This window comes from Myotis yumanensis, unplaced genomic scaffold (assembly GCF_028538775.1).
Source record: "Myotis yumanensis isolate MYYU_CA2020_CCGP unplaced genomic scaffold, mMyoYum1.0.hap1 SCAF_16, whole genome shotgun sequence".
Taxonomy (NCBI): Eukaryota; Metazoa; Chordata; class Mammalia; order Chiroptera; family Vespertilionidae; genus Myotis; species Myotis yumanensis.
In genome coordinates this window covers 10,119,578-10,143,225 of record NW_027223767.1, presented here as the reverse complement: position 1 = coordinate 10,143,225, position 23,648 = coordinate 10,119,578, and the positions used below count along the sequence as shown (strand labels likewise).

At 53.3% G+C, this 23,648-nt stretch overlaps 1 protein-coding gene across 1 annotated transcript; it reads right to left on the bottom strand.

The window, feature by feature from the left end:
* Nucleotides 1-14,246: 14,246 nt before the first annotated feature.
* Nucleotides 14,247-21,776, bottom strand: TMEM238L (transmembrane protein 238 like). The gene is made up of 2 exons (XM_070394211.1): nucleotides 21,297-21,776; nucleotides 14,247-15,241 (listed from the first exon to the last, which is right to left on the bottom strand). The coding sequence occupies exon 1, from the start codon at nucleotides 21,655-21,657 to the stop codon at nucleotides 21,418-21,420; it is 240 nt and encodes a 79-aa protein (XP_070250312.1). The 5' UTR covers nucleotides 21,658-21,776; the 3' UTR covers nucleotides 14,247-15,241; nucleotides 21,297-21,417.
* Nucleotides 21,777-23,648: the final 1,872 nt, after the last annotated feature.

The window sequence follows — 23,648 nt, the reverse complement described above, 5'->3', positions numbered from 1 at the left end:
CGCCAATGTTGTCAAGGTTAGCCTTTTCATGGTGAAAAACATCCGTTTTCTCAGACTGTATTAGTCACACCCCAAAGGTCACGGCCTATCCTCAGGCATCAGCAAAGCAGAAGTCAAGGATGAGTGGACTTTGTTAGGGGGTCCAGAGTACAGAAAAGAGTCAGGGCTATGATGTGGGACCAGGTCAGGCAAGGCGTACCTGTCGTTCCCGCTGTGGAGCATAAAGAACCCCATCATGCTGGGATCAGAAAGTGACTGTCAGTTCTTGTGTGTGTGTGTTTTTTTCCATATATTTTTATTGATTTCAGAGAGGAGAGGAGAGGGAGAGAGATAGAAACATCAATGATGAGAGAGATGTCCGTCTGTGAAGTCCCTCCTCCAGGCTGTGGCCTCCTCCAGGGGCCTTGGGTGAACATGTGTTGAATGAATGGACTGTTTCCTCATAGAAACAGGGCAGGGCTCCCCATACGGGGCAGCACCAGCCCCTCCAGCAGCTGGTAAGCAGCTTCCCAGGGGATTCCCACAGAGCGTTGCTCTGGAGCTGCCTGGGCCGCTGCTTTGGCGTCTCCTCCCAGCTCTGGCTCAGTGACAACACACGGGTAGTTAGAGCTCGGGCTGGGTGGGCGGGAATATTTACACCACGGGATTCGGCAAACACTGCAGGTGAGGGTTTGGGTTTCCGAGAGCCAGTTTTCCCCACACCACCGAGCCCACTCAACTCTGGCTCAGGAACTAGTGTTTGAGAGTTGTTGGCTTAGGATGGATCCGCAAACCGAGCCTGCGGCCTACTCTTGTACCGCCCAAGGGCTGGGAATAGTTCTTACATTTTTTAAAAATATATATTTTATTGATTTTTTTACAGAGAGGAAGGGAGAGGGATAGAGAGTTAGAAACATCGATCAGCTGCCTCCTGCACACTCCCTACTGGGGTTGTGCCCACAACCAAGGTACATGCCCTTGACCAGAATCGAACCTGGGATCCTTGAGTCTGCAGGCTGATGCTCTATCCACTGAGCCAAACCGGTTAGGGCAGTTCTTACATTTTTAAAGGTTTGCAGAAGAAGGAGGAGGAGGAAGATAAGGAAAAGCTTAAGAGGACATGAGGAGAGAAAGAGGAAGGTGGAGGAGAAGGAGAACTGGCAGAAGTCACAGGTGCCTGCAAAGCCAAAAATGTTTCACATCCGGCCTTTTATGGAGAAAGCTTGCTAACCTCGGATCTAGGGCAGCTTCTTATCCCTGATTGCACATTAAAACCACTGGGGAGAACTTTTAATTTATTGGAAAATTTGGGCCCCAGGATGCCCGAGGTGGGGTCTACAGATGTGAAAGCTCCCAGGACTCACCCTTTTCTGTCTGGGTTCTAGGGCTCCTGGCCCTCACCCCCCTCACACCTTCCCTTCTCACCTCCATCCCAACTTCCAACTGGTCCCAGCACGCTGAGTGTTCCATTCCCAGTGTGAGGGTCTCTGAAAAGCATAGTTTTACCTGGAAACGAGTGAGGAGAGTGGGCAGGGCCTCGAGGTGAGCACGACGTGGGGCTGGGAGCGGGCTGGGAGGGATGCTGATAGCTGAGCTATGTTTTGTTTGCCCCTCACTCCCACCCCCAAACCTGGAGCCCACCAAAAACATTGGGCAGGAATATTATCACTAGTTGTGGGCCAGCTGGGTGGGGTAGAAGTTGTTCATCACCCATGTCTGAGGCAGGAGGGGTCTTTAACATTCTGTTTGCCACCTTCCTGAGGACGCTGGTGAGGGACGGGAGTACCGGGTCTTGGGAGAGGCCCCCCTCACCTGCCATATATGTGCCTGTTTGCTTCAAGATGTGACCACCTCAGAATGTGGCGGGTGGTTGACGAGCAAGCCCGATCCAGCCGAGGTCTTGGGTAGAACTTGTGACCCCGGAGGCTGCCACTCCTCCAGCAGCTGTGGAACCCCTGGGGCCTGCAGCAAATTCCTTTGAGTTGAGTGTGTGTTGGTAATTTTCCTTGGATAATAGGTTACTTTTTAGAAATAACTAAAATTCAAATAGATTGATACAACTCGGGGAAAATCCAACAATTTGTGTAAAATAAAGAAATGAAACGTACAGATGGGAGGCATAGCTTAGGGGTGAAGAGCATGGATTCTGGAGGCTCGACCACCTCCTAGCCCCGCAAACTCGGCCAAGTTACTTGCACTTGTGCCTTGTTTTCTGATCCGTGAAATGGGATCATACAGTTACTTACCACCGCAGAGCTGTTGTGAGGGTTAAATGCATTTACTACACACAAAGGCCTCGAATCTGCATCGTTATTATTGGAGTCCAAGCGCAGCGCGGGCTGGCTCCGGCCGCGCAGCAGCAGGGGTCTGTCAGGCTTGCATCCTCCCAGGGTGGCTACTTGGAAGGACTCAGTTGGATGCGAGTGTGGCAGCCTTAAGGTGGTTTCCAGACTCTGCCTTCTCCTTGCATTTGAAGAGGATGCTGGCTTAGCTCAGTTTGCCTCCGCACTGTCATTGCAGGCCCTGCCTTTCAGAGGGATTGTTTTGAGCTTGGTAACGCAGACTGGGAGCAAAGGCGGAGAGGGGAGTGTGAGGGCTGCAACCTGCCCCAGGACCTCCACATGGGGAAAGCCGAGGGCGGCTGAAACGGTTGGTCGTGGGGAACTTGAAAATATAGTATTTGACATTGGGCATGTCCTTGCCAATATTAAAGGATGAGGACAAGGATGAAGACTGTGGAAGGCTCACATTCCCCTCGTGTTCCTTAGCATGGAAAGGGAGGTTTGGGAGTGGAGGGTGAGAGGGGTGTGGACACAGCTGGGATGTGTGAACAGATGAGAGAGAAAGGAGGTTTCAAAGAAGTTTTGCTGTGGCCCACCTGCCTAGACCCTTTTGTAGTTTTAGGAAAGAGAAAATGTAAAGAACTTGAAATTTTAATTTAATTTATTACTTTTAAAATATATATATTTTTATTATTGATTTCAGAGAAGAAGGGAGAGGGAGAGAGATAGAAACATCAATGATGAGAGAGAATCATTGATCGGCTGCCGCAGATAAACTCCACTTGGTCGTGGTGTATTGTTCTTTTTACATATATTGCTGGGTTCAGTGAGCTAATATTTAATTGAGAATTTTTCCATCTATGCTCCTGAGGGTATTGGTTTGTAGTTTTATTATAGATTTATTGTAATTTTTGTCTGGCTTCGGTATAAGAGTAGTCCTGGCCTCATAAAAAGAATTGGGAAATGTTTTCTCCTCTGGTATTTTTTTTGAAAGAGGTAGTATGGAATTGGTATTATTCTTTAACTGTTTGGTAGAATTTTTTTAAAAAATATATTTTATTGATTTTCCACAGAGAGGAAGGGAGAGGGATAGAGAGTTAGAAAGTTAGAGACATCGATGAGAGAGAGAAACATCGATCAGCCGCCTCCTGCACACCCCCCACTGGGGATGTGCCCGCAACCAAGGCACATGCCCTTGACCGGAATCGAACCCGGGACCCCTCAGTCCGCAGGCTGACGCTCTATCCACTGAGCCAAACCGGTTACGGTGTGTTTGGTAGAATTTGCCTGTGAAAATATTTAGGCCCAGAGATTTCTCTTACAAATGGTTTTCAACTACAAATTAAATTTTAAAAAATTTTACAGGACTCTTGTTTTATCTCTAGTGACCTGTAGTCATTTCTGGCTTTTGTGGAATTGGTCCATTTGGTCTAAGTTGTCAAATTTATGTCCATGAAGTTAGTTGTTTGTAGTATCACCTTGGTAAGGGCTGCAGGGTCTGGAGGGAATACTGCTTTCATTCTTCATAACGTATATTGTTTTCTTTCCCAGGCTTGCTACAGGGTTATCAATCTTATTCTTCTCAAAGATCCAGTGTTTGGTTGCTTTGATTTTCTCTATTGTTTTCCTGCTTTCAATTTTATTGATTTCTGCTCTTATCTTTATTATTTCCTTCCTTCTGCTTAACTTGGGTTTATTAGGCACTTCTTTTGCTGGTCTTTAGAAGACTATGGATTATCCATGCTTATAATGTTGAGCCAAGGACTTTCTTTTCTACCATAAGCACTTAAAGCTATCAGTTTCCCTCTAAGCACTGCATTATCACACAAATAGGTTGTATTTTCTATTTTGTTCATAGTATTTTCTATCTCCCTTAAGACTTCCTGTTTGGTCCATGTGTTATCTAGAAGTCTGTTGTTTCATTTCCAAGTGTTATCTTTCCGTTACTGATTTTAAATTAATATGATCAGAGAACATGTATTGTATGATTTCAATTCATTTAAATTTGTTAAGACTTGTTTTATGATCCAGCCTATGGTCTGTCTTTGTAAATGTTCCACCTGTGCTTGGAAAAGATGTATATTTCGCTGTTGTTGGGTGGACTGTCCTGTAAATGTCAATTAGATTTCCTCGGTTTGCAGTTCTTTAGTCCTGTGCTGACAGAACTGAAGGCCATGAGCCAACTTTATACTTGAAATTTTGTTGATTTTTCTCTTTACTAGTCCTGTCAATTACTGAGAGAGGAGTTCAAGTCTTTTTAATATATTGTGAATTCGCCTATTTCCATTTCTCTTTTCAGTTTTATTGGTTTTAACTCATCGAAGTTCTGTTTTTAGGTACATACACATTTATCACTGGTCTGCCTTCTGGTGAGCTGACCCTTTTATAATTATGTAATGCTCCTCTTTAGCACTGGCTGTTGTTTGCTCTAGTCTGCTTCGTCTGTTATTGATGCAGACATTCCAATTTCCTTTTGGTTATGTTTGCATAGTATATCTTTTTCTGTTCATTTACTTTTAACATACCAATATCATATATATATATATTTATATCATATATATATTTATATGTCATATATAAATATATCATATATATTTAAAATATATATTTATCAACTTCAGAGAGGAAGAGAGAGGGAGAGATAGAAATATCAATGATGAGAGAAAATCATTGATTGGTTGCCTCTCCCATGCCCCCTGTTGGGGATCAAGCCTGCAAACCAGGTATGTGCCCCGACTGGGAATCAAACCCTGACCTCCTGGTTCATAGGTTGATGCTCAACCACTGAGCCACACCGCCTGGGCCCAATAATATTTGAAGTGAGTTTTTTGTAGACAACATATAATTGGATAATTTTAAAAAAATCCATTGACACAATCTCTTTTACATTTGTGTATTGGATTTAGGTTTATCATTTTGTTATTTGTTTTCTTTTTGCTCTCTCTCTCTCATTACTTGTTGAAGAACTTGCATTGTACTCTCTAATTTTCTCTGATGATTTATTCCTCCCCGCCCCACCCAGCCTTGGGATTGTTTTTCACACACACGCAGACCAATCAGTGCTCTGCTGGTCTCTGTGCAGCTCTCTTCTCTCTGAGATTTTGTTCTTTGAACTCTAGCTGTTTTGTTGTGCTTGGATTCTTACCTTCACCGCCTCAGCTCTGGGGGTCTGACAGCTTTCCCTGAATTCCTCCTCCCTGCACCCTGGCCTATACGTTGTGTATTACTGCTTTCCTTTGCCAGATGCCCACTGTCTTATAAACTGTCGTTTCATATGTTTTGTGTTGTTTCAGACAGAAGGATAAATCCAGTCTCTGCCACTTCATCTTGGCCAGAGTGAAACTTTATGGTTTCCTCTTAAGTAAGAGAGTCTCGAACTTTGGACTATGAAAGCCTCGCTTGGCAGAGCGAATATTAAAATGCAGATGCTCCTGCCAGTGGGTTTCTCACTGGGATCTGAGGAGGGAGCGAAGAACCTGTTTTAGTGTAGTGCACTGACCACGCTTTCAGAAGCACCGGCTTTAAACTTCCTCCCACCTTTGGACTGCACTGCCGTGTGCTCCACAGGTCTCAAAGTTCAAGTGCTCTGGACTCAGGGGGCTGGGTTCCAGTCTGACATCCACTTGTCACTAACTGTAGCCTTGAACTAGTGTCTCCACCTCTGTGGGTCCTGGGCCATGACAGCCTCGCAGGGTTATAGTACGTTCTAAAGAGCACAAACCATGGAAAGTGCTAGCACCTAGCAAACACTCAGTCCACGCTACATATCACTGCATGTGTGCTCTCCTCGATGGTTATAAGAACCCATTTTACAGATGAAACTGTGGTCTCCAAAGGAGGGTTAGTGACCAAGCCAGTGAGCCAGCAGGCTGCAAAGTCAAAACAGGAGCTCATGTCCGGCTTCTAGTGCAATGCCCTCTCGGCCTCACTGAGTCTGAAATACAGGAGGAGAGAGGGACCACATGAAGGTATGAATATGTGGTGTGTGTGTGTGTGTATGTTTGAGGGTATGTATGTGTGAATGTGTGAGTGTGTATGCATGCGTGTGCTTGCAATAATGAGGGGAAACTTTGCGTTACATTTTGTATGAGGGTCAAATCAGCTCTTAACGTCTAGCTTCGTGGGGGTTACCATCAAACCGTGGTGTTTCATATCACGCTAAGTCCTAGACTACACTCCGAATTAAGACCCCATTGCGGAGTTCCGTCCGTGGCGTCTCCTCTGTGCCTCTCATTCTGCTGCCCACGTTCAGGGGCTGGGAAGTGAATTGCGTGGGGGAGGGAGGTCTCTGGATTTGTGATCTGGTTCCTTGCGACCTCCCTCAGTCCTACCCTCCCGTCTACTCTAGTACAGCACATTCAGAAACTCTTCAAGTGTAAAGCTATTTATAACAGTGTCGGACCTATTTGTGGATAAGGCGAGTAACGAGACATATAACCTCAGGCCACTCAACCGGCTTACTGGGGTCAGGTTTGAAGTGCTGAACTGCTCATTTCAAGTAACCCACCCCTTCCATGACCCTTTCTTGCCTTTATGCTTTAATTCCACCTTCAGACCTTGTCTGAGTTCTCTTTGTAAGCGTCTTTGCTTTATGGGAAGCAAAGTATTCCACCCCCCCCTCTCCTTTTCTGTTTAATTCCATGTCTACCAAACCCATTTCAAAAATTATACATAAAAAGCATGAAGATTTTCACCATGTCAAGTAGGGCTTTGGAATAAAGGACAGCGGCAGTACAAGTGTTAGGGATTTAATGTAGAACGACATTGATGAGTAAGTTTGTAATTCATCAGGGCTCTTGCTGCTTGAGTCGCCTGTGGTAGGGGACACGGGGGCCGTGACTTTTAGGTGGAGGTAAGTGATGGGAACAACAGGTGGGTTTCACCTCAGGAGTCACCTCCCTGGGCCGGCGGTGGCTCTGGCTGAGCCTGGTGGAGGCCAGGGCACACCCAGCAGCTCGGTGACGTGAGCCTTGATTTCTGACTCCCTCCGGCTCCGGAGGAATGTGACGGGGGATGTGGGTCATGGACCAGGTTTGCCGTCACTGTTACGGAGTCAGCTTCCAGGGGTACCCACCCTCTCCCACCCCTGTGTGCTGGGATGCTGCAAACGGGGTGAGAGAGGGGAGCCAGGGACGAACTAAGCTGCACCCAAGTCTGTCCCAGAGCCATCCCCACGTGGTTGCCCCTTCATGTATGACGCCCAGCATGTGCCTTAAACAACGCTCGGGAGCGTGCAGTGGGGGCACTCATACTCCCAGGTGACAGAGAGGCACAGAATGGTGCCCAGACGCAATCCCACCCACCTGGCTTCCTGACCGGATGCTTTGGCTCCGTCGGAGCAGGTCCCTGGGCACTGCCAGCCCTTCGCCTTCACCCAGAGCAGCGGAGTGAGGCGGCAGGCGGCAGTAGGCTGGGAGTCAGAAAAGGTGGGCTCCAGCCCAGGCCTCGCCCGTGACAGACTGTGTGGCCCCGGGTGAGCTGTTGAACACCCGGGGGCCTCACGGCTCCTCCCGTGGAAGCAGAGCCTGGACAGGGGTGCCCTCTGCCTGGGAGTGGGGGTGTTCAGCGGGGCTGGGCTTGCCGGGCCATGGCCGGGGGCGGGGGTGGCTGGCTGACTGCCACAGCTGGTGGGCTGAGCAGTCCCGGCGAGAGTCACTCCAGCCCTGAGAACTCCTCCTCAGCTGTGCTGTGGGGCCCGTGTGGGGCTCTGCCAGCCATCGTGCGGGGGGGTGGGTGGGGGGGAGCAAACCCACAGGGAATGACGCCCATTTTACTTGGCGATTTGGAGACATTTTAACAGTAGCGAACAAGCACATGGAGCACAAGGTGACATTCATACAAATTTTAAAAATAAAGGGGGAACAATGGGGGCATATGCCACTCTTTGAACAATAAAGATAAATAAAAATAAATAAAAATAAAGAGGTCTTCATGAAATTCTTTGTTTGTGGCAGGTCTCCCCCAGCTCCACCCCCCATCCGCTTCTTCGCTCCTCAGCCTTGAGATGCCTTGGTTGACAAGTATCCTAAGCAACCGAGGCCCATCCCGCCTAGAGCAGTCGCAAAGCCTTGGGCACTGGAGGGGCAGAGGGCCCCATCACCGGATCCGCCTCAGCTCCACTCTCCCGCGGGCCTGTCTGACGGCTTTGCAGGCTGAGTGGGGAGAAGCCCTTCCTCAGCCCTGCACCCCGTTGTGGCCGAGCAGCGCCTTCCAGGATGCTCTGGGGGAAGCAGGGCTCACTGCCCGCTCGGCCGCAGACCCCCGTTAGCCAGGCCTCCCAGGGGCTCTGGCGCATTCGGGGGTGAGGACTGAAGACAGACTCTAGTGTTTTGCGAGAGGAGGAGGGGGTCTGCCGGGACAGACACGCTGGGAGAGCAGCCGCTGGAGGAGCAGCTGCAGTGGCGGCCGGCCCTCAGGCCTCGCCTGCTCCAGGCCGGGCCTTGGGAGGCCTCTGGGAATCCCAGGAGCAGAGGGAGGGAGGCGCATGTGGAAGGGGCGACGCACTGAGTGGGCTGGGGTGGGGCAGCGTGGCAAGAGCCTGCGGGCATGTTGGTCATTGTTTGACTTGTCCCTCCCCTCTGTTCACACAGGGGCTGAGAGCTGGACTCTCCTTCCACGTGGATCTCCCAGGTCCCTGGCGTTGTGGCCGTTGTAATGGATTGTTTTCAACGTTTTGAAACTCTAATGGAAGTCACACTCCATCTGTGTCTGCTTTTCGCCTACCCAGTTATGGATGTGTTTGATGAATAAATCATGGGGAAATGAATGAATTATTCCTTAGTGATTAGTCTTATATTCCAAGATGAGGGATATTTGGTAGAAAAATAATAAAGGGGAATCTTGATGTTGAATCAGCTGGGAAGGAACACAGGTCAGAGGCTCCTTAGGGTTTTCCCCAGCCCCATCGCCCTCCCAGCAAAAGGTGCCCGGCCCAGAGCTGCCAGCAGCCACGGTGCCCATGGCCCAGGGGGGCCACTAGGGGAGAGAGCAGAGGTTGACAGCCATTTCCCTCATCTCTGCGGGGAAGATTCGGGACTCCACGGGGCAAGAGCAAGTGGCGTCTGTGTGCGACTCACACTAGAGATCCCCGTCGCTCTCTCCTGGGTCCCTATGCCCAAGGCAGAATTTCAAAAACATTGGAAAAACCCAGGATGGAGGGCCGCATGCCTGCTTAAAATAACAGCTTTACAGCCCAGCGGGTCTCAAACGATGTGCGCCCCAGAACCCCTGGGGGAGCTTTTAAACACACAAATGGGCTCAACTTTCTGGGTCCCTTGCTCCGAAGGTCAGGGCTGAGACCATGGATGTTCATGTCGAATACGGCCCCACGTGACTCTGCTGCTGCCGCTGGTCCAGGGGCCACACATTTCCCCCATCCTCCCACCTCAGTTTCTCGCTTCTGTGGCGTTCCTGTCACCCTCACCGTGTGCCCCCACCATCTCACCCCTCAATGCCCCTGCCCCGGGCTCCCCTGGCTCCTGCCCCCTTTTCCCTACACCGGCTCCGACAGCCTCCTGACTGTCTCCCTAAACAATGGCAACCTTGGTTCTCCTGACAATAAAGTGCAGGTGAGACAGGAGGAGAGGCCAGTGTGCTCCCCCGCCACCCCCCCACCCCCCACCGCCACCTCCCAGGTTGGCAGGGTCACAGGCGATGGGGACCGTGCGGGCTGGCAGCACTCAGGGTTCCTCACAGCTGGCAGAGCCGCCTGGGGCTGGGCAGCGCAGCCAGACTCCCTGCGCCCTGGGAGACAGTGGGAGAGAGGGGTCACCCAGAGGGCAGCGTCCAAGCACAGGGTCAGCTGAAAAGGTCCTTCTGGTAGTTTCAGACTCGGGAGCGGTGCCTCGGAGTACCCTGAGCACCGCTAAATTAATTCCTCTGCTGCCCTCCCCCTCCTCTCCCCGCCACCCGGAGCCTCTCATTGGGTAGGTCTAGGATAGAGCCCCGGACTTCCCTGATAGTTACCAGCTGCAAGCACTAGAGGACCTCCAGCAGGGGCAGTGGACAGTGTCTGGGATCAGGGAGACTGAGGCCAGAGACGAGTATTTGCTGAAGAAAGGAATGAAGGGAGGAAGGGGACTGTGGGCTGCTGTGAAGATCTTGGCCAACACTCTCACCCAGGGAGCTGGCCTTCCCAGGTGGGTACAGGTCCCTGCAACAGGAAACGGAGCAGCGTTCCTGTAAAACCTCTCGTCAACCGAATGTCATTAAGTGAAGACTCCATTACCGTTAACTTATGTGGACAAAGGTTTCAGTGTCCCAGACCCAACGTGCCTCGCGTGCACAATTGAAACCCCTAATTACGTTCCGTTTTATGCTAAGCATAACCCTCCCAGGCGCCCTCCCGGCTTTTCTGGTACCTCAGGGCGCATCTTGCTAACCAGACACAGATAATTGAGATAATGCTCAGCTGCTCGCAGACACGGTTCAAAGCCACGTGGCTGGATGCTGAGATGCCCAGGGTGCTCCCAGGGCGGGGCCGCTCCCGCCGCTGCTCAGGGTGGCTGCCAGCTCACTGCACACCAAACACCAAGTGGTATTTTTGCTCCCCCCGAACCCTATAAAACACAGGGTATAACTGTATTTAGTTTCTAACAGTCTGAACCTTTCACCCAAATATCCCTGACAAGGAGTGATTTACTCTTTCATTCTCTCTTCTGCCAGGTATCATTCTGTCTACCAGGAACTAGTACAACCCAACTTTATGCTGGATGCTTCCAAGCGTTGAGACAAGGACCCCCTGTACCACATACAGATTTTTTTTTTCTCCAAAAAGCCGCCTAATCCTTCCTATAGCCCTTCTTCCCTGAGAACAGACGGGGTTGTTGTAAGATGAAGCTGAACATACGGTGTTGTCCCGGTTACCAGACCAAACTTGTCTGTCTGACTCCCTATTCCCTTTGTGTTGATTTTTACCCAGAAGGCTCTTTGGTCTCTCATGCAAATGAGTTTCTGGGCCGACCTCAGCAGTGGCAGATTCAGCTTGTGGTCAGCCAGGATGGGCCCCCTCTTCCCCACCCACTTTCATTTCACCGAGAAATGAGTTGAATTCTAGAGGCTTTAAGGCTCTACTGGTTGGGAGTGGGCTGCAGGGCCTGGCTGGACTCCCCCCCCCTCCCCCGCCCCCCCGTATGCCCATCTTCCCCTGGGTTTGTGGGCCCCTCTCAGTCACCTCTGTGATAAACTGTGGGAATGAGGTAGTGTGAGGTGTGGACTTCGGTAGTGGCAGGACTTGACTTTAAATAGCCATAGACGACAAAGGTCCTACAGTCCTGGGTCATTAGACTCTGAAGGGATGACCTAAGTGTAGCTCTATGTTTTAAGAACAGAGACGCGGTGAGGGATGTGCCCATGTTGGAGGCCGTGGGGTCTGAGACGGCCATGCCGAATCCACTGGGCCCTGGCGATGGGGAGGACTTTACTATAATCCTCTAATGCAAGGACTGCCTAGGACAGTGGTTCTCAACCTTCCTAATGCCGTGACCCTTTAATACAGTTCCTCATGTTGTGGTGACCCCCAATTTCATTGTTACAAATTGAACATAATTAAAGCATAGTGATTAATCACAAAAACAATGTGTAATTATATATGTGTTTTCCGATGGTCTTAGGCGACCCCTGTGAAAGGGTCGTTCGACCGCCAAAGGGGTCGCGACCCACAGGTTGAGAACCGCTGGCCTAGGAGGTCACTTTGCCTGTAAGTGGCAGAGTTGACTGAGGCCGGGCACTGAAAAAACCCCAATGCCTTCCAAGGACCAGACAGGATGAGGGGCCCCAGAGGTGGCCCTGGAGAGGAGTCGGAGGCTCCCTCGGCCAAGCCCCTGGGAGAGCTGTCTGGGAGGGCAAGTCCACATCTGCTCTGGCTCAGCTGCCCAGCGGAGACGTGCCCTCCTCCCTCTGCACCCTGCCTTGCCTGTGTGATGGGCACTCATGCCCTCACGGCGCTGGCATCCACAGTGACGCAGAGGAGCGTGGAGGCTGGTCAGGAGCGCGTTCCCAGGCACCCGGCACAGCCAGGTTGAGGCCTGAGGCAGGATGGCTCATGACTCACCTGCCGCATGAGCGTGCATCACCTCCCTCTGGCACAGAGGCTCAGCAGGGCTCTGGGGAGGCCAGTCAGGAGCTTATAGACAGGAAAGAGGACTTGCCTGGCGGCCTGGAGGCCTGGAGGCCTGGAGACCTGGGCCCCAGCCCTGGACCTGCTACTTTTCAGCTGCTTGAACTTGGAAAGGTCACTTCATCTCTGGCTTCAGTTTCCCCGTCTCTGAAATAGCAGGTTGCTCATGATCCTTGGTCTTCTAAATGTCCTGGGACTAGGAGTAGCAGTACCATCTAGGACAGTGGTTCTCAACCTTCCTAATGCCGCGACCCTTTAATAGTTCCTCAAGTTGTGGTGACCCCCAACCATAAAATTATTTTCGTTGCTACTTCATAACTGTAATGTTGCTACTGTTATGAATCGTAAAGTAAATATCTGATATGCAGGATGTATTTAGGCGACCCCTGTGAAAGGGTCGTTCGACCCCCAAAGGGGTCGCGACCCACAGGTTGAGAACCGCTGATCTAGGAGCTCATCAGAAATGCAGAGTCTCAGGCCCCTCCCCAGACTTGCTGAGTCAGAAGCAGCACTTAGCAGGACCCCAGGTGATCTGCACGCAGTGTGAGTAGTGCCGCTCTCATGGGCTCTAAGGTTGAGTCCAGTACTTGAGGCCTCAGTCTGTGCCACAGGGGTCCCTGGGCATTGTTCCAGCAGCCAGTCAGTTGCAGACCACACTAGGTCCAAGAGGGGTTGCCCCGATTTCCAATGCCTAAGTATGCCTTCCCAGTTCTAGCCCTTAATCAGGGTGCCCAGGAGGCTGAAGGTAAATTGCAGGAAGCCCTCTCGTGTAGCCCTCTCTGGTTTTCCGGGGGCACTGAGTTCAGTTCACCTCCTACTTCCATGAGCACAGCTTCACTCGGCACCCATTCTCGGCAGCAGCGGGAGGTGCCCGGGAGGTGCCCAGCCTACAGAAGCGTGCCCTGTGATTTGGGAGATAGTTCAGGAGCTGAACAAGCACACTATGTGGAGAACCACCATACGTGCACTTAGATTGCACGCTGACAGCCAGGCGGAAGGAGGAGAGGGAGATGTAAGTAATGTGAGACACTCCCTGGAGGGGAGTGTGATGTTGGGGGTCAGAATCTGCAGCTGCTGCTCAGCTTAGCTCAGCTCAGCTCCCCAGCCTCGCAGACGCAACATACGCTCTGGGCTGAGTGCAAGCCGAGTTTTTCAGGATTTGCATATTTTGAACAACGTGGTTGCTGCGAAATGAAAGCCAACTATTTATTGCATTTGTTCCCAGCAAAGAAATAAATGCATTCCATTTCTAGAATGAACAAACAACTGGGTGGGTCTTGTGAAAAGAAGTTATGTGGCCTCCGACACAGTGTCTTGCTAAGGAACCGCTGAGAGTGACTTTGGTTATAGGTGACTTTTCCCTCTGTGTGATGACAGAGCTGAGAGAGGAATTGCTTCCTCCCTGCGTGTGGGCAGGCAGGACACACGGAGAAATAGTTAACAGGGGAAATCAGCAAGTAAAGAGAGTCAAGGCAGGTTCTAATCTTTCTTTTCCTTAATGTCGTATCTAGAATGTTCTTTCATGATATCTCTTAGGGTGTTGAGACCAGTCTAATCCCCATTTTTTTTAAATTACTCACTCACTTGGCAAATATTTATTGAGGTTCAAATATGGGCCAGGCACTGTGTTTTGAGACCAGCCAGATTCTGAGAAGCCAGGCAGTGGCTGAGTACATAACTTCCAGAAGATTCCAGGGGGTCAGGCTAACCCATCTCCATCATGCCGGGCTCTCTGCATGCCTTCCAGGAGGTGCTGCGCCGAGTGCGGCATCCAAGGCCTGCACGGAGGCAGTGAAGCTACTGGGGAGAGGGTGACAGGGCTGGGAGTTTGAGCCTCGTTAGAAGACCACGCAGATGGGAACCTGTCATTGCATGTTTTACCAAAGGCCACGTCAACTTCTTTATTCAGATCATACCATACGAGGGCTGAGGCAGCGTATATGAGACACATACACTTTTAGGGTGAAATATAAATAAAAGGTACAAAAGTAGGCCAGGACACATAAATTATGGAGCACAGTGGTGAGCAGAGCACAGTGGTGAGCAGAGCACAGTGGTGAGCAGAGCACAGCCGATCAGCCTCCGGAGGGTGGCCCCCAAGTAGCTGTGGTGGGCTGCATCTGACTAGATGAAATTGAATGAAGATAAAAATAAAGTCCTGCTCTTGGGATTGAGAAATAAATAATACCCGGGCAGCATAGCAGAGGCCTAGCTTGCTTATCAGAAAACTCCCCGAGGGTTTCAGTTGCTGAGCTCCACGTGGGCCGACCGTGTGGCCGGGCTGTGCGTGCGGGTGGGGCTGTGTAACACCACCCAGCGTCCAGCACTGCGGAGCATGGCCTCTCGCCCAACACTGGCTGTGCATTTGCTTCTGCAAGCAACATGCTGACGTCTGCTGCCCTGTGCCAAGGGGATGGGGCCAAGAGATGGATGAGGGGAGCCCGCTGGGCTCAGCAGTCAGAACTGAGGAGGAGGAGTGCAGGGGTGCGGTGTGAGCAATGCTCAGGGGATCCCATGTGGACATCGGTGCTTGGTTCCAATCGCTAGTCTTTAAAAGGACATTGGCCAGAGGAGCAGCGGGGATGGGACTTCTCTGCTGGTGTCTAAGCCCTCAGCAGGGTTGCTGCCATGGGAGCTCCAGTGGGAGAACTTGAAGGCTGCTGGGCCCTTCTGGAGCAGGTGGGCACGGCAGGGGCGTCAGTAGCCTGGCACAGGGCGCCGGAGTCTGGACGGAGCCTGGCATCACGGCCGTTCATGGGCATCCCGGTGGCTGCTGGAAAGCTTCTCTGCGCAGCCTCTGGCTCCCCCCGCACCCTGGCACACGACGGGCCTCGTGCTCTGAGGCGTCTCCATCAGAGGGGACCTGTGCCGAGTAATGAAGACAAAATGATCAGCCTGAGACCTGAGTACGGCCTGTGTGCGTGACACGAGCCTGGTGCTCGGCGTCAGCTGGCCTGGGGTCCACTCTGCAGCTGCCCCCCAACAGCACCATTTCACGGGCCAGTCGTGACACCTCGCTGAGACTCGTTTCCCACCTGTGCTGTGGGGATTTATGCCCGGATCTCAAGAGCTGTGAGCACCAACTGAGATCATGAAAACGGAGAAGGTGTTTGGCCCAATAAATATTGAGGTGCCCATCAAATCTCAGCTCCCTCTCCCACCCTTTCCTTTCAGGCAAAGCTGATCTCGCTCTCTGGGTTGTGAATCCCGCCCCCCACCTCCACCTTGGACATGGCCAGACACCCCCCTGTTTTTCTTTGTGACTTTAATGTCCTCTTTTCCTCCCCAGTGGCCCCTCTCCTCCATTTAACATCCTGCTCAATTTTCTGTATCCCTTCCTCAGAAAAAACTCATGCTTCAAAAGGGCTATGCCACCAGTCTTGCTCCGGCCACTTCGTCACCCAATACTTTGAAGACTAATCTGCCCTCAGTCCTTAGACACCTGAGCAGCTGCTCTCATTTTTGTCCCCACCATCTACCAATAAAGTCTCATCGCCAAGTCCAACCCCCTTTCCGCAGGACACGACCTTCCTGACAGCTCTGGGGCGTTGGGAGGTCAGCGCCCCCGGATCTTGGTCTCGTGTCCTCCCTCATCCTCTTTGCCATGCCCCCCCCCCCCCCATTGCCCATTATTACTCCTGGGAATTCTCTCTGGGCTCCCCACCTGCCTTCCTTCTCCCAGTCCCCAAAGCAAACCTGACTCAGGGTTCTGACCTCGGCTCCGTGGGAAGTAGCCATGGCTAGTTCAGGGCAGCAAACTACATCTGTAAAAGGCCAGGTCGTCCGTGCTGCAGGCAAACAGTCTCCTCGACTCTGTCATTTCAGCATAAAGCAGCCACGCAGGAGCCGAGGATCCCAACTGTGTCCCAACAAAACCCACCTACTCACAGACACAGAGGCCAGCTTGCCCAGCCCGAGTGCGGACAGAGTGGGAACAAGGGTCAGATGCACCGGGTTCACCATCTGGCTCTATCGCCCACTCGTTCCATTATGTTGGGCACGCTACTTAGCCTCTGTGCTCCTCGATAGCTTATCTGTAGAAGGGGAGCGATAATCACTTTCCTCTCAGTGTTGTTGATAGGGTGAGCTGGGATAATGTGCCTCTTTGGGGGACTCTCAGGGTTCCTGCGACCCCCCCATTCCCCACAACACAATTTCTCCCTGTTTCTCACCCTCTACCATCTCCTCCGCATCCATGCCTACAGCCCCGACGTCCATCTCCAGGCCTGTTCTCCCTCCTGAGTTTAAAATCTGCGCAGTCGGTGCCAATTAGGTAGTTCTGTTCATAAATACCACTTCCATCTCCAACTCCGCTTGTGTGAAGGAAAATGCGTCATTTTAACCAAACCCGTGCCTTCTCCTGACCCCCCTCGTCTGTGGGCGGCGATGCTGTCTGCAGCTTTGAGGACACCGTCCCCTGTGGGTTCTGTCTGTCCTCTGTTCACGCTGTCCCTGCGCCTCCTCTCCTTCCCACGCCATCATTTCAGGTCACTCTCTCACCTGCCACCTGAGCTTCCCATGGTCTCCCTCTCCCCTGCCTCTCCTCTCCAGCCCATTCCGCACTAGACACCCAGCTACTCTCCCCCCAGCAAAGCCCTAAACCCATCCCTCTCCAGCCCCTCAAGTTAGCGAAGGCCCCTTCTTGCTTTCCCAGCGTCAGGATCCGCATCTCGTCCTCCAGGGAGCCCCCCAACCCCAGTCACTCCTGCTCACTCTCCCAGGACACTCTAAGTCTTCCCCTTCTGCATCGGCCCAGATGCCACCTCTGCCTGTCACCTCAGGACCAGGCCAGGCTTCTGACACCACAGGAGGCCCCGCCCCACCTGGCGGGAGGCTCTCTTCCTGGGCTTGGCTCTCAGAGCCCTTGCAAGACCGTGCTTATCTCGTGGCACGCACTTTCCATTTTCTGTGTACTTTGTGAGGTGTTGCATACCTGCTTTATCTCTCCCTCGAGAGTGCAAATGCCTCCAGGGAGAAATGTGGGCCCTCGCAGCCCCAGCACGAGGCCTCTCACCCGGCTCTCCTCTGGGCAGACTTGGCAGCTGCCCCGACCCCTCCCCTCGGTGGGCAGAGAGGCGAGTGTGTGTGAAGAGTCGCCTGGGGCCAGGAGCAAGCCTCCCTCACAGCTCAGGGCTCTGAGCCCACCATGCCGCTCAGCTTTGGTTGCTGGGATGGTGCATTTGTGTGGGTTTGTGTTTGGCATGTGTGTGGCAGGGAGAGGGGCTGTGTGTGTGTGTGTGTGTGAATAGGGTGGATGTGGTGTGAGGTTTTTATGTGGGAGTGCGTTGGTGTGTATGTGTGGGCAGTGGGGGAGGATCGTGTGCAGTGTGGGGGTGTTGACGTGTGTGTAGGGTGGGTGAGACTATGGGTGTGTGGGGAGAGTGGATCTGTGCACAGAGTGGATGTGTGTGGGTAATGGGAGTTTCAAGGGTGAGCGGCTGGAGAGGTAGGTGCATGAGGGGTGTGTGTTTGTGGGAGTGTGCACGTGTTTCTGAGGTGTATATGGGGAATATGGGTGTGTCACATGAGGGTGTGTGTGTGGAGGAAATGCTGACATATGAGTATGGTGTGAGTGTGTGTATTTGTGGGGAGTTTAACCTTACCCCTCTTATAAAAGGATGAGTCCTGCCCTGGCTGATGTGGCTCCGTTGGTTGAAGCATTGTCCCATGCACCTAAAGGTTTGGGGTTCGATCCCCGGTGAAGGTGCGTGCAGGAGGCGGCCGATGGATGTTTCTCTCCCTCTCCCTTTCTCTCTCTAAAATCAATGAAAGCATGTCCTTGGGTGAGGATTAAAAAATATAATAATTAAGAACAATAACAAAAGGACAAGGGTCCTCCCCTGGGAATCTACAGGAAGTGCCCAGCGGGTGGAACACGGCGCACACATAGCTTGAGGGATGCGCTGACCACTGATGACGTCTTGCTTGGTTACAGTTGGGCCGTAACAATGAGCCGCTCACCCCTGAAACTCCCGCGGCCTGGGAGCGATAGCAGCCAGGTCTCCAGCCCCTCAAGCTGCAGGCAACGGCTGTGGGGCCCCCTGCCCTGCCCTGTCCTCACTTATGTTTTGAGTAAAGGACCCTGCCCCTCACCCCCCACCCCGGCGTTCTTCTCCACTGAGGACAGCGGAACTGGCAGAGCCAGTCACAAACTGCCTAAGTCAGGACTGTGGGCGCAGGTTACGCCCTGGCCAAAGGGCACAGTGTGAGGGGATTGAGAGGTGCCGTGATCAGGAATATCGTTTAGCCTTAGAACCTGGGTTCCCAGAAAGCCTCCTGGGAAATTTCAGTAGATAAGAGCCAGCATGGGGATGGGTGCTGCCCTGCCCCCGCTCACTCTCCAGCCCCCTGGACGCCTCTGCAGAGCACAGTTTGAAACCTCTTCTCAGACCATCTCCTGCTCCAAAGGGAAGTCAGAGGACTTGCCCAGGGTCGTCCAGCGGGCGGTGGGCAAGTCCCATAAGTGAGCAGGCTCCTGAATGGCAGGGCCCAGCCCACACTAACCTGTCACACTCAGCCAGCCCCAGACGTCGCAAGGGATAGAGGGCCTGAGGGAGGCGAGACCAATGGGCCACTGGCTTTGAGGGTCCCGTGGAACACAGAATTTGGGGACTGAAAAGGTGAAAGTGAGGTTTGCATGATTGTGTTCCATGGAGAGTGCAGTGGATCTCACAACTTTGGACGGCCCTCTGCTCCTAGACAAAGCCCGGTGGTCGGGGGCGGTTCTCACTCTCGTATCTACTGCAAATCTTAACGCCATCCACTCTCCTGAGGATGACCATGTGCCTCAGAGAGGTCTCCCTGTGTAAGAACACCCTGGCTGCCGGCGTCATGACAGAGGTTTACTTAACCAGCACGGGTACGGCGCTGTGGGCGGCATCCCTGTGAGCTGCATGCGGTTACTAACGTCACCTCTGACCCAGGGGTGAGTATCAGCACCATCTCCGTTTCGCTGATTCGGAAACCAGGGCACAGAGAGGTGGAGTAATTGCTCCAGGTCACGCAGCCAGTAAGGACTAAAACTGGATGCACACCAGACAGCGGGGGCTGGGCCCATGCTCTTCACCGTGGGCTATCGAGCCTGTCTTTTTAATGAGAAGGACGTGCAGGGCAAGGAGCCCCACACTGCGGCCCCTGGTTGTGGGGGCAAGTGGCTTAGCTGCCCCCATGGCCTTGAACTGGTCATCATCATTGTCGTCGTCACCCTGCTCCCGTCTCTAATATTTATCTTCTAATGGTTCTTAAGATAAAGACCACGCAGGCGCTGACCTCTGGTGCACATGCCCTCTGCCCTGCGCTCCCCACTTCCTCCTCACCGGGACCTTTGCTCCAGCCAGCGCCTCTCCCTGAAACGCTCGCCCTCCTGTGCCTGCTTCTGCGCACGTTCCCACGTGAGGTGCTGCCCCTCTTCCCGGTCCTCGCCTGACCTGCTGACGGGTCCGTTAGTGAGAACTCGAGGTTACTGTCTGCCTCTCACCCGACCGGAGCTCCCCGAGGGTAGAGACCTCGTGTGTCTGACTCTCTGCAGCAGCCTGGTGCCTGGCACGGTGCCTGACACGTCCGGTGAAGGAGAGAACTCGTTAGGGAGCCCTCCTGTTTCATCATGCTCTCCGGGAAGGGACCCCGCCACCGCCAGTTTGAGGTGCGCCAAAGTCCCCCCAGTTGGGACTCTGGGTGAGCTTATTCACCCGGCATTACATGTTCACTAACAACCTTTGACATGGTTGCAAGGAGCCTTGTCTTACCTCCCCTAATTCCCATCTTTGCAAAAACAGGGCAGGGACTGTCCTCATTTTGCAGATGAGAATACTGAGGCTCAGAGCGTCATGCCACCTGCTCAGCGTCACCCGGTGAACCAGTGCTGCTCTGAGTGGGACCCAGGCACCCAGGCACGGTGACTTCTCTTTTCCGTTCATCTGCCAGGGCAGGACCACCCCACCCTCTGAAACCTCTTCAAACTGCTGCTCTTGTCCCTCAGTTCTGAGGGTCAGATGGAATTCCCAGAAAAGACACCAGGATTATTTCCTCCTTCCAACCAGCAATGACCTTTGCTCTTACACCCGGAACGCAGAAGGGAGTGCCCAGCTGCTCCTGAGCGAAGGTCCCTGTCCCCCTGGGGGTGAGGGTGGGGGGTGGATAACAATCTCCAACCAACGGGGCTTTGACTGCGGTCCCCTGGGAACAGCTGCCTGTCTCTCATTCAGGGTTTGAGGGCCAGACCAGCTGCACCAGTGGGGTTCCATGCCCATGTGAGAAATCTTACAATATTTACCTCGGGTGACATGTGGTCACCGGAGCCGCTGGCCTGGCTGGAAAGTGCAGCTCGAACAATGAAATGGCCAGCCCTTCCCGGCCATTTTGGGGTGCTGACTGCATGGGAAGGTGCATGAGGAGGCGGGGGCGCACTGAGAGTGGACGTGCAGGCAGGCCCTGGCTCTCCTGCATGTCTACCTGGGCAGGTGCAGGGCGGAAGCAGGTGAGAGGGGCCGTTCTGGGGGGTTCTGCTCTGTCTCCTCCCCCTGCACCCAGGCAAGGGCACAGGCAGCCTGTGGGGAACTCTCCCTGCTCTCCCCGTGCCAAAGGCTTTTCTCCGCAGCAAGGTTTGGGGCCAGACCAGCAGACCCTCAAGATGGGCCCCTTTCTTCCACATTCTAAGCTGAGGGACAACTTCCTGTTCTGGTGGCAGAACCCTCCATGGAGTGGAGAGAGCCGTGGGGACCCTCCTCTGGCTTCCTCAAGGACGAGGGTGCTCAGGGGATAAATACCTGCCCCGTGTCCTCCTGGTCCAGGGCCCAGGTGGGCAGAACCCTGTCATTGTCGTCCTCCAGCTGCTTGCCCATTCGGCCTCCAAAGACCCAAACCTGTCCCAGCTCATCCGAGCCCCGCCTCTCCTCCGGGCAGGTCTCCTGTGCACTCACCTGCTCCCTGGAGGGGAGGGGGGGTGATTCTGGGTGGGAGCAGCATGTCCCCGCTCCTCCGACTGCCAGCAGCCCAGGTTCACAGGAAGCCTGTGTTCCTTCTCCTCTGCCGACAGGCGCACTACAAGTCCAGTTTCTCAAGAGGCAGCCTGATGTTGAGGGAGTACCAGATGGTCCAGAACAGGAGGCTGAAAGCCATGATCAGGGACCCTGAGTAGACCAAGAAGTCCCAGTAATCGAGCGACGCAAAGATGCCCAGGAGCAGGAGCACCAGGCCCAGGGCGTCGAGCAGGAGGGCCAAGACGAGGAGGAGCGCACAGCGCCCGGGGCTGCATCTTCCCCAGGGCCCCCCCAGGAGCATGGCCCGGGAGCCCAGCAGCACTCCCAGGCCTGATTTGCATGGGAGGGTGGCGGTCCTGCCTGCTGCTGCCTCTCTCTCCACTGGGTGTGGGCAAATGAGCGAGCCTCTGTCTGGAGCCACAAGGAAGTACACGTGGATCTACCTTTATGAGCGCGGCAGCCAGTGGGGCAGGATGTTTCTTAACTGTTTCACGGCTCAGCAATGATCCTGACATCACGGTTTATGGACCGAGGCCAAGCAAGTTACGGGCACGGGAGGAGTCAGGGTGCCCGGGGCCGGCTTTGCCATGTCTGGGGACCAGGAGCATGGAGCCTGGGGCCGGCAGAGGCCTGCCTGGGTCGTACCCTCTGGCTCTTGTGTCCCGGCCAAGTCCTGCTAGGTTTCAGGACACGGTTTCTCCAGCTCGTGTGGTAGGGGTGCCCGTCGCTTTCCCACTCTGCCCGGTTCGTTCAGGTGGTCCCGGAGGGTGTGTGTGAAAGGCGTGGGAGATAGGTTACTGATATAAAGAGACTTTGGAACGTGCTGTAAGAGTGGGTCAGTATTAGCCAGAGAAGTGGGATGTGTCTTGCAGATTCTCTGCTCTGCAGACCCAAGGACCTGTGCCTCCTCCAGTGAGGCTCATCGGAGAGCACAGAGGCCGGGATGGCAGAGGGGGCAGAGGGCGAGAAGGGACTGCAGGCTCTGTCTGTGCTACACGGGGCGTGGACCGAAAAGCAACTCCAGGCAAAAGCCAGACGTGTTTACCTGGCTCTCTGTGTTTTCTGGAAGGACCAAGTGCACATTTGCTGTCTGTCCCAGAAACCCTGCATGTGCCCCCTCGGGGGTAGGTATAAAACGGGGGTCGCATCACCGTGACCACTCATTGGGTGTTCAGAGTGAACGTCAACTGAGGAAGAGGCGGCCACAGCCTTCAGCCACCTCCGCAGGCCCACAGACTGCTGCCCCCGCCCGCGCCCCGGCTCACGGCCTTGAGCTGGGCACCAACCCTTTCCGGGTCTCAGTTTCCCCACAACCGGAAGAAAAAATTTCCACTCTTTCTTTGCCTTCCCCCATGGATGAGAATAATAAGCAGGTGGTTGAAAGTCAGTTTCCTACCTGTAAGATACGAAGCTGGGATGAAGGGGAAGCTTGCCGTAAAAGCAGTGGGGGGAGGGAAGGCTTGCCCAGACCACAGGCGCGTCACTAGGAAGAACCGTTCAGTGGGCTTGGCATTCCTTGGCTTGCAGGTGCACAGCCTTCGTAATCAAGGACCGGCCTCCTGGTGCCCATCCCTAGGCCCTGATTTCCCCTCTGCATGAGGACACCAGTGATGGCGCACATAACGGCAGCCACTCCAGCACAACCTCAGCTCACTAGAGACATCTGCAATGATCCTATTTCCGAATAAGGTCGCCTCCCGAGGTACTAGGGGTCAGAATTTCAATGAATAAATTTGGGGACACAATGCGACGCATACCAACAGCTAAAAGGGTTGTTTGTTTGTTGTTGGAGATCCTTCAACTTCAGCTGTAGTGCAGATAGAAGATTTAGACTCGAACCAATCTTTCAAACAATGTAATGACAAACTCAGCGCCCCATGAAAGGTGGCCCAGAGTGCCACCAGGCACCAGGAGTGCTTCGGGCCCGGGAACACTAAGGCCCCCTTGGCTCTCTCTGTGTCACGGGAGACAAGCCGAGGAGGCAGGGCCTTCCTTCCCTGGGCTCGGCCGGCGCTCACCGCTCATCCTGGCCGGGGGCTTCCCTTCTGCACGTGGGTCACCCTGAGTGACGCCCACACATTTAGACAAGTGGGATTTATTAGTAAATTAGACTAACTGAGCACCTGCTACATGTCAGGCAGCAGGGAATCGCATCAAGTACAGAACCTGACATCATAGAGCTAACCCTCGAAGAAGGAGACAAATAATGAATACATGACTGATGTATTTTCCAATCATATTATACTAGAGGCCAGTGCATGAGATTCGTGCAAGGGGCTCGGACCCCGCAGC